This window comes from Chiloscyllium plagiosum, chromosome 10, assembly GCF_004010195.1.
Source record: "Chiloscyllium plagiosum isolate BGI_BamShark_2017 chromosome 10, ASM401019v2, whole genome shotgun sequence".
Taxonomy (NCBI): Eukaryota; Metazoa; Chordata; class Chondrichthyes; order Orectolobiformes; family Hemiscylliidae; genus Chiloscyllium; species Chiloscyllium plagiosum.
In genome coordinates this window covers 66,167,228-66,179,353 of record NC_057719.1, presented here as the reverse complement: position 1 = coordinate 66,179,353, position 12,126 = coordinate 66,167,228, and the positions used below count along the sequence as shown (strand labels likewise).

Genomic DNA, 12,126 nt, shown 5'->3' with positions numbered 1-12,126 from the left:
TTAATGGTAAGGTCCTCGGGAGTGTTGCTGAACAAAGAGACCTTGGAGTGCAGGTTCATAGCTCCTTAAAAGTGGAGTCGCAGATAGATAGGATAGCAAAGAAGGCGTTTGGTATGCTTTCCTTTATTGGTCAGAGTATTGAGTACAAGAGTTAGGAAGTCACCTTGTGGCTGTACAGGACATTGGTTCGGCCACTGTTGGAATATTGTATGCAATTCTGGTCTCCTTCCTATCGGAAAGATGTTGTGAAAGTTGAAAGGGTTCAGAAAAGATTTACAAGGACGTTGCCAGGGTTGGAGGATCTGAGCTACAGGGAGAGGCTGAACAGGCTGGGGCTGTTTTCCCTGGAGCGCCGGAGGCTGGGGGTGACCTTATAGAGGTTTACAAAATTATGAGGGGCATGGATAGGGTAAATAGGCAAAGTCTTTTCCTTGGAGCCGGGGAGTCCAGAACTAGAGGGCATAGGTTTAGGGTGAGAGGGGAAAGATATAAAAGAGACCTATGGAGCAACCTTTTCACAAAGTGGGTAGTACGTGTATGGAATGAGTTGCCACAGGAAGTGGTGGAGGCTGGTACAATTGCAACATTTAAGAGGCATTTGGATGGGTATATGAATAGGAAGGGTTTGGAGGGTTATGGGCTGGGTGCTGGCAGGTGGGACTCGATTGGGTTGGGATATCTGATTGGCATGGACGGGTTGGACCGAAGGGTCTGTTTCCATGCTGTACATCTCTATGACTCTATATTGAAACATATTTGAAGAAACTTGGGACATTTAAAGATTGGCAGTAAAGGTAATAAAGAGTAAAGCGGTTTACATGATGCATCATAGAATCCTTACAACACAGAAAGAGGCTATTCAGCCCATCGAGCCTGCATTGACCCTCTGAAGAGCAACCCAGCCAAACTAAGTTTCCCCCACCCTATCCCTGAATTTACCAAGGCTAATCCCTTGAGCCTGAACATCCTTGGACACTATAGAGTAATTCAGCATGGCAAATCCACCTAACCTTGCATATCTTTGGACTGTGAAAGGAAATCAGAGCACCTGAGGAAACCCATGCAGACACAGGGAGATTGTACAAATTGCACACAGATAGTGACCCAAGGCTGGAAGCGAGCCCAGGTCCCTGGTGCTGAGAGGTAGCAGTACTAACCACTGAGTCACTGTGCCAGAACTGTATGTCTGATTAATAGTATGGCCAAGAAAGCAACTTTATGAGCAGACCTAATTTTTATTTGACTCAACTTAAAATGAAAATGCAGCTGTGTTTATGTACGGAATTGAAGTCACAAATAAAATGATGCTGGCCAATTGCAGTGAAAATCTGAGATCAAGCCATATACTTAGCACCACTTGTGTGATGCTCACTTTATTGATTTCTTCATTCAGTGGGTTAGTGAGGCTGGCTGCATCTAAGTTTGAAAGAAATAAGACAAATAACAGACCATCTTGCCTGAGATCACCACCTTCAAATGCTCAGTTTGCCTTGGGGCATTGCATTGCACATCCAAAATTTAAAACATCGCCAGCTTCAATAAAAATTATGTCCACATTAATAATATTTATAAAGTTGTTTTTAGAAGAAATGTGAGTTGTATAATCCAGAATTATGACAATCCATTCCTTCAGTGCAAATGTGGTGGAATGAACTTTATTGTTGCCTCCTAAATTCTTCAAGCAGACCCATTGATATGCCTTGGATCAATAGGGCTGCTTCAGAGATTGTCACCCTGATGTGGAATATCCCGTTCTGTTCTCCTGATGTACCAAAATGATCCTTCTAGTTCTACAGAACTTTGATTGCCAAGAATATCCAATGAAGCTGTAAGTGCAGTCAATAAAAATAATGAATCTTGTTTCTTTTAAAAAAATGCAAATATGGAACAGTTTTGGGATCTATTTCCTTTCTCTTTGAACATTTGGGGATATACACAGGCCCTGAAAAGAACCCAGACCATTCTTCAGCTCGCCAGAGTTCGGGAGCCTGGGAAGGGTATACTGGGTCACCCAGTAACTTCCCCTGACATACCTTTGATGTGTTGTGTTGAGGATATTAGTAACATTCTCAACCTACCCATGTTTACACCCATCCTAGCACCAGAACTTAATGAGGAAATCCAGCAGAATTTGGTTCCATTTCAAAAGCATGTTATCAGATAGAAAAATATTATTGGAAATGGAAATTTGTCAAGTTACGAGAGACTGAAATTTATTTAGTTTATCTGTCATTATGATGGAAGTATTCTATGTCAAAATTTTTATCTATCAATGTGTTGACATTGAAAAGTTCTTTACATGAAATGCATTTTGTCACCTCTTAAATGTGATAATTTGCCATTTTTGTATTTTAAGCCGGTGAAACAGTGGAAAAAATTAGCATTGACAAGATCCGTTTCTTCCGAGTGGAGGAGACCTATGCAGTCAAGACTGGAAAGTGGTACTTTGAGTTTGAGGCAGTGACAGCAGGAGAAATGCGTGTTGGCTGGGCAAGGCCAGCATGTAGACCTGACGTCGAACTTGGAGCTGACAGCAATGCCTTTGTATTTAATGGCTATAAGGTTTGTGATGTGCTGCTGTGGAAAACCTGTGAAGTGTGGGCAGTCAACTTACTCAAAATCTGAGGATGGCTTCAATTTTCAAAAACATGGGTACTCTCAGCAAAAAAAAAGATGCTTATTTATTTTGCAAAGTATGCTTGAAAAATATTTCTTACCCTTAATGGAAGTATTTTAAACCAAACAATTAATCATTTGAAATATTGTGACAAGAGAAACATTTTGCCAGAATCTTTTGTTGTGCACTCACCAAGACAAGTGCAAGGAAACCAAATGTCAAAACATTCACAATGTTTTATTTTACAGGAGAAATGGGTACTGATTGGTTGGCAAAACCTGATTGCTTTGCTTTCCCCAAGGCAACACCTTGGGCAAGAAGACTTGCCTTGCTAATCAGCCAGCACCTTTTTTTCTAGTAGAATATATTGCTGGATTGTTTGGAATTTTTATGAAGGATCAATTTGCTTTTTATAGCAATTTTCAAATTCAATCATTGCCAATTGATTAATCTAAAATGCTACTTGGGGTGGTCAGACATCTTGTACAGATTCTATTTAATTACAGTCAATCAAAATAATCTTTGATGTCTTCCCCAATATAGCATTACAAGTTGACAAGAATACATTTTCAGTTGCCAATGCTGAATTAACAGACAGTGGTGTGGAATAGGTACCTGTCTTATGTAAAATAAAATTACTCCCAACATATAGGCAGGTTCAGAGAACTAACAGTGTTGCTGATGGGTAGTTTGCTGTTAGGCTAGTTTTTTCTTTTCTTTGCTTCAGGATTTAAAGGCCCACAACATCTTAAAAGTGGAGAGATATTCACCCAAATGGGTTCTTTTTAACAGAGCTGAAAGGTTTCCAAACAAATGTTACCAAATGTATGCCAGAAAGGCCCCAGCTCCATTCATGTATCCGTGGGAAATCGGGGGAAAGATTGGAATAGAGCAACACATCAGTGAAAGCTGCTAATGGGTACTGAAAGGGTGTCTCAGGCATGGGACACCAGCATCCCTGATATGGACAGTCAATGATACAGTGTAAGAATCAAATATGAGAACATGTCGAGCCGCATAGGTGCATCTGAGATTCTTTTAGATCTTGTAACATTTTGCCACTGTGTAAAATGAAAATTCTCTGCCATATTTCGCTATTTGTCTCTGAGGAAGTGATGAGTTTGCTCACTCTCAAAGAAAGTTCATCCAGCACTGAAAACAACAAAATGCTGGAGATCGCAGGAGGTCAGGCAGCATCCACGGAGAGAAAGAAAGCTTGACTCGAAATGTTAGCTTGCTCTGTCTCCAAGGATGAACTGCCTGACATCCAGCATTTTTTGCTTCAAGTACAGATTCCAGTGTCTGCAGTAATTTGCTCCCACAGTTCATCATAGGAGATGTTTAATGCATCTGCATGCAGTTGAGGTCCATCAAATGTTAGTACTATCTTCAGTAGAAGAGTGGAATAGCTTGTGGCACTTAAGTGACCTGATTAGCCTGTGGCCAAGGAATACTTGCATTTAAATGATGCTGTGTGTTGACTGATAACATGACATAACGTTTGAAAACCACATCTCGGCATATGAGGTGCTCCTTGGTCAGACAGAGATTTGGGCTCCCTGTGCTTGTGGGTGCTATTTGTCTGAAGTGTTACTTGCTGACCTGAAGTCCCTCTTGCTTTTTTACTTCTAAGAAGTTAAGATAGAAGGAAAATGCTAATGCAAAAGGCAGTGCAGCTTACTGAAATGAGACAAGTGGGAAAATAAATGGCCCCAGTGACTGGCACAAAGAGAGTGAAGAAATACTTGGCATTTGTGGATGAATCAGTCTGAACATGAAATCAAGATAATGGAGATAGAATCACCCTACTGTATTAAAAACTGTGTTCCCAAAAATGACACTGCTTCCACCAGAGATTAGGGCCACATTTTCCCAAACCCCTAAAAATGAATAGCACAATGGAATGAACTGGTCATTTAATAACCTGTTGTTGCAAAGACCTGTTAAGCCATTGCCATGGCCATTTAGAAATTGATTGGGTAAAACTGCTGTGTAATGCTAACTTCATATCCTATTTGTTTTTGTAATTGTGTCATAGCATTTGCAGAATACCATGACAGCAACTGTTAAGTCACATAGAAAATGTATTGGTTAAGAATTGCCTCTGGAAGGAGATCTTTACCCTACTGAAACACGCTAAAATACCATTATTTCTAATATCTAATAATTGCCCCATTGAGTAAAATTGTTTTGAATTAATGTGCATCGTTCATATTTATTCTTGTTAGAATTCAGTACAAATTCACTGAAAGTATTATGGATTAGCAACATGTGTGTTGATTGTTGAAGACTTCTAGTAATATTGATGCATATTTAATGCACTAAGAATAAGACGTCATGATCTTTTTCAGGCTCAGTGTTGGCATCAAGGTGCAGCTTACTTTGGCCGCACCTGGCAGCCTGGTGATGTAGTTGGCTGCATGATTGATCTGCATGATAAATCAATGGTATTTACTTTGAATGGAGAACTCCTCATTACGAATAGTGGCTCAGAACTCGTCTTTACAGATTTCCATATTGAAGATGGTAGGTTAATATTTGTTATTTCATTTTAACATTAACCATTTTAATTAGACATATGTGTTAGATTATCGATAGTCTTGGTATTTTTCATACCTGCATAGTACTGACCAAGTAAAAATATGAGACTTTAACTGTTTCATGGGATGATACAGGTAAAAATGTGAAGTTATTGCTGTTGTAGCTAAAATATAACAAGCATCAATTTAAAGGGCAGTATACACAAGATTTCCACACTGTAGGGATTCTGCTATGATTCTATGATAGCTTTAGACAATGAAGGCAGTTGGGTCCATTTCATCTCATCATTTGGAATATCATGGCATTGGCATTAATCTGGAATAGACTTTGATACATTAGCACTCAGCTGCTGGAAGACAGATAAAGTAAACCCAACTCCTACACAATTCCACTCTTGGTGGCCAATGCCATTTTGACAATCTGGCCTCATTTGAATTTCATCAGTGACTTGTTTGGGCACAGCAACCCAGTGATCAAAAAGATTGTCAATAGGAGCAGAAACAGGCCATTCAACCCCTCCTGCCTGCTCATCTATTCAGTAATATGCCTGATCTTATTTGTGTTTAGCATATCACATTCCCATCTGCACCCAATAACCTTAATCTGCCTCTGTCCTAAAAACATTCAATGGTCCTGTTTCCAGTAAAATTTGAGGCAGAGTTTCAAGGTCACACAGACTTTTGAGGGTTTAAACAAATGTTCTCTTCCTCTTAGCACAACACCTAATTAGCATCCTAGTTCTGGACTCGCCCATGAGAGAAAATATCCTTCCACATCCAAGTCCAGGCAATCCTGCCCACTGTATTCCCTTGCCGCCTTCACTCACAGTCACATACCCCCAACCCCAACCCCTAAGCAAATCACAAAATCCTGTCCTAATGGATGCAATAGCCTCCTGGTAAAAAGAATCCAGGTAACGTTCCCTTCCCTGATGAGTTGGTAATCTGGGAATTTCTCTGTGGAACCCAGCTAATTCTGGAAGGCTTAGTTTGGGAGGGGGAGTGTGGGGTTCAGGCATTCCCAAGGAAGGGCCCCAGCAGTTGGTAATTGGACGCGCCGTTTCTTCTGGGGTAAGCAAGAAGCGGCTTTACTGAAGACAACTAATGCTGGAGATCCCAGGGGGTCAGGCAGCATCCATGGAGCAAGAGCAAGCTAACATTTCGAGGCTAGATGACTCTTCATCAGAGCTAAAGTAAAGTGTGGAGGGGACAGCATTCATGCTATATTTGGTGGGGGAGCACTGGGGGTTGGGTGCCGATATTGATAGTTCAGGTTAAGTGATCGGAATGTGAGAATGGCAGAACAATGGTATATCTCCTGCCACACTTGAAAGGATAGTAAGTGGAATAGGGAGAGGAGAGGATACGATAACAAGGTAATAAGAACGGGAAGGAATGGTCACAATTTAACGGTAGTGTACTCAAAATATTTGTGAATGGCTTGCAATAAGGACCTCTTGACTACACCACCATAACTAGTGATGAGAGGAGCTTGCTTTAAAATTGCCTTGGAATCTGATTGCTATCACAAGTTGCTGACTTGCTGTGTTTGTTGAAGGAGTTTGGGTCATCTATTGCACATCAAAATCACAGAAACCCGAATCAGGGAGAAAATTGTTTTATTGATTTCTGTGCATCTGTGTTAAGGCTAAGAGCCCTTGCTTTTAAAATCATTGCAATAAAGTTAGGAATAACTTGGCTGTTTTGCTGTGTGGTGCATCTAGGGTCTTGATATTACCACTTTGTGATCAAAAGTTTTTTATGCAATACCAAGTATATATGCTTCACTTGTCACTTACAAGTATTTGACTGTTTTATTTTGCAGAAGAAAGTGAGGACTGCAGATGCTGGAGATCAGAGCTGAAAATGTGTTGCTGGAAAAGCGCAGCAGGTCAGGCAGCATCCAAGGAGCAGGAGAATCGACGTTTCAGGCATGAGTCCTTCTTCAGGAGCCCTTTCCTGAAGAAGGGCTCATGCCCGAAATATCGATTCTCCTGCTCCTTGGATGCTGCCTGACCTGCTGCGCTTTTCTAGCAACACATTTTCAGCTCTGTTTTATTTTGCATTAAATTACATCCCATAAATGAGGATTAAATTAGACCACAAAGAGGTTTCCTTGTCTTTCATCAAAGCAATGTTGGTACAGAAATAAACCAAACCAAGAAATTGTGATTTGTTTTAGATAGACCCTACGTGACTTAGAGGAGATCTTGAGGTGCAGTTGATAGAGCCTCTGCTTCTTAGCCAGCATCTCCCAGGTTCGAGTCCCACCTCAGTACTTGATGAACAAGTCTGGTTCATAATATGGCCAAACATTTTGAGTTGTATACACAACACTTTTCACTGTATTTTATAACAAGATACACATGACAATAAATAAACCAAATCAAATTAAATCAAATCCTTCCAAAACATGTTAGTGGCAGGTGATGAGAGCATTTGAGATTTTGGATCACGTATGTGATGGAAAGAAAGTTGGAGTCTCTACTATATCTAGCCATCACTCTAGACTACTATACGCTGATAAAAATGCACGTTCCCACAGCAACTCAGAGTCTCTGAGTGAACTGTAACCATGTGACTCACTTCAACTCTCACTCTATGTAATGTGGAGGGGATATCCTGGGTATTCGTCATTTTTATCAAATCCTGAATATTTCATGTTGATCTAGGTTATCATGCTTAATAATCATCAGCACAGGTTTATTTTATTATGGACAATGTAACATGCCATGTACCCTTCTGTCATGACAATCTAAATTTTGATACATGTATTCTCTTATTTAATAGCTGTCTCAACAAACCAATATAAAATATGATTTTGGTTTCCTCCCATAACTCTAGGTTTCATCCCAATTTGTTGTCTGGGCCTGTCTCAAATAGCCCGCATGAATTTTGGAGAGGATGCCACCACTTTCAAGTACTATACAATGTGTGGTTTACAAGAAGGTTATGAACCTTTTGCAGTTAACATGAATCGTGATGTCGCTATGTGGTTCAGTAAGCGATTACCTCAGTTTGTTCCTGTACCAAGAGATCACAACCATATTGAGGTAAGTTAGAAACGGTGACTAAACTCTACATCCATGCATTGAAAATGATATTGGCTTACGCACACTATGTTGTTTTCATAGGAGAATGAAAGTAAAGATAAACCCCCAAGTCCATTCTAAACTGCAGCATGCTGCTGTACAGAGGGACCTGGGTGTCCTTGTGCATGAATCACAAGAGGTTTGTTTAAAGGTGCAATTAAGAAGACAATTGGAGTATTGTCCTTCATTGGTAGAGGGATGGAGTTTAAAAACAGGGAGGTTATGCTGCAACTGTATAGGGTGCTGATAAGGCCACACCTGGATTACTGCATGCAGTTTTAGTCTCCTTACTTGAGAAATGATGTACTGGCACTGGAGGTGCGCGGAGGAGGTTGACTAGGTTGATTCCAGAGAGGGATGGCTTATGAGGAGAGATTGAATAGACAGTATTCATTAGAATTTAGAAGAATAAAGAGAGATCATTTAGAAACACACACAGTTATGAAGGGAATAGATAAAATAGAAGGAGCGAGGTTGTTTCCACTGGTGGGTGAAACTAGAATTAGAGGGCACAGCCCGAAAGTAAAGGGGAGCAGATTTAGGATTAAGTTGAGGAGGAACGTCTTCACCCCAAGGGTTGTAAATCTGTGAAATTCCCTGCCCAGTGAAGCAGATGAGGCTACCTCTCGAATGTTATTAAGGCAAAGATTAATTTTTGAACAGTAAAGTAATTAAGGGTAATGATGAGAAGGCAGGTAGGTGAAGCTGAGTCCACAGAAAAATCAGCCATGATCTTACTGAATGGTGGAGCAGGCTACACCCTACTCCTGCTCCTATTTCTTATGCTTTTATGTAAACCTGGGAAATCAGAGGAATTGCACAATCTGTGTACGTAATTAAATTAAAATATTCAGAATCCATTGTGATAGTAACTGATTAGTCGCTCACTTTAAAGCAATGATTTTGATTACAGAACATGTCTGTGACACCGACTGTGGAAAATTATTAAGCTGTGCCCTTATTAGTAAATAGATTATTCTCAGGGGGGCAAGTCATTTAGAGGAGTTCAAATGTTGGAAGGGTATTCATTGCTTTTCATCTTTGCAATTGGTTCTTTTCATTATTGTAACAGATTTCTAATTTCTGAAGTTTCAGCTATTTGAAACCTTCTGGGAATCATGTTGTAATGTTTGTGGTGCACTTTTTACAATTCCTTTGGAATGCATGCCTCTGGCTATATCATATATTATTTCTAACTTTAATGAAAATAACAGAATTGTGCTGCGTTTTTCATGTGCACAGAGTTTGGTAATCCAGTAATTGAGAGCACCAGGAATTTAATAGACTTTAAAAATATTAATCTGAAGCTTTAGTGCATTGTATTGGTACAGTTAATTATAACTATAATGGATGTAAGTTGCTATAGTTTTCTGATGCAATGGCTCGAATCCCTGCCACTACCTCGAAGCTCCACATTTAAATGCAACCCAGGACTTGAAGACTGGGGAAGCTAAGTGTATAATGTGGCCTAACGGGTCAAATTGCAAATTCTTCCAACACTATTGGCAAGTGGGAAAAGCAGAAGAGCTTTCTGGTCAGCCAAGAGATGGAAAAAAACAATGAATTCTCTGCTTCCACTTTTATGGACTACAATATGCACGGTAAAAGTGTAGATTGCCACAGTACTTTGAACTCCCTAAATGAAATGTAACGCACCAATACAAGATTATTGTGAAGATCCATTTAGACAATACAAGTTAACTTACAATCTTTTGCTTATAGTGTTATTAAGCTGATGTTAGCATCTCAATATTAAACCTACCATTGAAGATTGGGTAGGGCAGTTGAAAATGTGAAAACTAGTAACAAAAACAACTCCAACCCGACTTGAAAATGCACCATTATCCCATCAGTGTTGTCGGGTTGAAATCCTGAATGCCTTCCCTATAACAGCACTATGGGCTGTACCTATACCAAATGTTCTATGGGTGGTTCAAGATGGCAGCACACTATCACCTCTCAATTGAAATTGGAGATGGGCAATGAATGCTGTCTTGGCCCATGAATGAATAATAGAAAAAAGCCATTGTGCCTGCTTATTGCCTTAATGGCTTTTGAATGTCTCTTCACGGTGAGCTGGGATAATATTCTAAGATGTTTAAATCGGATTGCCCCTGTGCAAATGTGACTAATTTTAATTTATTATGTAAATTATAATAAAACTTTAATGTTGCATTTTTTTGATAGAGACCTTACATTAATAACTAAAATCCAAATTGCAGGTAACAAGGATTGATGGGACTGTTGACAGTCCACCCTGTTTAAAAGTCAATCACAAAACCTTTGGCACTCAAAACTGCATTACTGAAATGACATACTACCGTTTGAGTATGCCTGTTGAGTTCCATGCAGTGTCTAAACATGAAGGCATTCCACATGATGATGGACTTCAAAATGCGGAAACATTATCAGGAAAACCGAAACAAAGGTGAGCTCTCCTCAATCGAGGAAGGTATTTTATACAGGGTAGAAGCTTACACGTCTGATTGTATTGGCTTGTTTCCAGAAATATTTGATTGCAAGGTACGCGCATGCACTATTCCTCACATTTTTGCAATTAACCGCAGATTTTTAATAGGTCGTCGACCTCGCAAAGGCAAATGCCTGTATTAACATTGCATTCTCAAAGTGCATAAAATAATGTACAACTAATGGATTACGTTCAATTTGTGCAGATAAATGCATGAGCCAATTTTGCAGACAGCGAGATTGCCAAATAACAGTTGGCGCAAACAAGCAGGTTATATGTTTGGCGAATTTAATTGATATAGAGATGTTGACTCGCACCTGTGGGTCACTCACTGCTTTTCTTCAGGTAGTTCCATGAGAGGTAAACCCATGTGAGCTGTCACTGCCTCATTTTAAGTCAGTGGAAAGAAAATCTGGTGTGATCCACATTCAGTGCAGATCCACTGCTGCCCATGTTGGTCCACGCTAAAGTTGAATCTCATCCCTAGACCTACGAACAACATGGAATCCCCTTGGTACTACATGGAAATGTCAGCTTAGATTTTGTGCTCTACAACAGGACTTTCCCTATTAGTTTCAGGACGCCAACGCCAAATCAAGTTGGAGTCAGAAATGCAAGCTCTCTGGAGAGCAGACATTTGCTGTGATTTATCATGAGTTGACTGATGAGTGGACAAGCTTGCCATCTAAGGACATCAGGAGTGCTCTTGAAACTGGTCAATAGGGACCCCTTCAGCACTGATGTAGCAGGCGCTGCCTTATCAAACAAGTAAGCGAGACAGTGTATTCACATTCCAGTTTTCTAAAGTGTTGAATAAAAATTAGACTAAGCACAGGGGTCACTGCCTGTTGCTGCAGCTAAAGTCAAGCCAGTGAAAAAGGACACAAAAAAAGAAACACAAATCTGCAGATGCTGGAAATCTGAAACAAAAACCAAAATTGCTGGAGAAACTCAGAAGATCTGGCAGCATCAGTGGAGAGAAAGCAGAATCTGGTGACCCTTCTTCAGAAAGACCTCAAAACTTGAGTAGAACATTGGATCTACAAGAGGCTATCCCTGGGCAGTTGGGTTGTTCGATAATAATCCACACCAACACAGCACCAGTTACCCAGATGCAAACTTGGAATTCTCAATCAAACTCGGACATTAGGTTTTAATAGGTCTTTACATAGCCTTAATTAGTTACCTGCCACATACAGGCAGGTGGCCTTGTTGCACCTCGGATTGTTGTAAGAAATCATTTCAGTCAGGGTGTGAAATTCCATGTCTGTCAACTTTCATGTTTGTCCTTTAGCAAGGTGCAAAAATTCAGCCCCAAGTCAACACTGAGAATTAAGCCCACACCTTTCTGATCTGGAAGCAAAATATTATCGATGGACCTGACAACCGTAGATATTTACTATTGTG

At 40.1% G+C, this 12,126-nt stretch overlaps 1 protein-coding gene across 10 annotated transcripts in view; it reads left to right on the top strand.

Annotated features, from left to right (window-relative positions):
* Positions 1–12,126, top strand: part of ryr3 (ryanodine receptor 3) — a 347,517-nt gene that overhangs the window by 142,261 nt on the left and 193,130 nt on the right. For all 10 annotated transcript variants that reach the window (XM_043697981.1, XM_043697979.1, XM_043697973.1 and 7 more), the window contains exons 26-29: positions 2,357–2,562; positions 4,969–5,143; positions 8,002–8,210; positions 10,472–10,677. In XM_043697981.1, the coding sequence (XP_043553916.1) occupies positions 2,357–2,562; positions 4,969–5,143; positions 8,002–8,210; positions 10,472–10,677 (796 nt within the window). The remainder of the gene's footprint in view (positions 1–2,356; positions 2,563–4,968; positions 5,144–8,001; positions 8,211–10,471; positions 10,678–12,126) is intronic.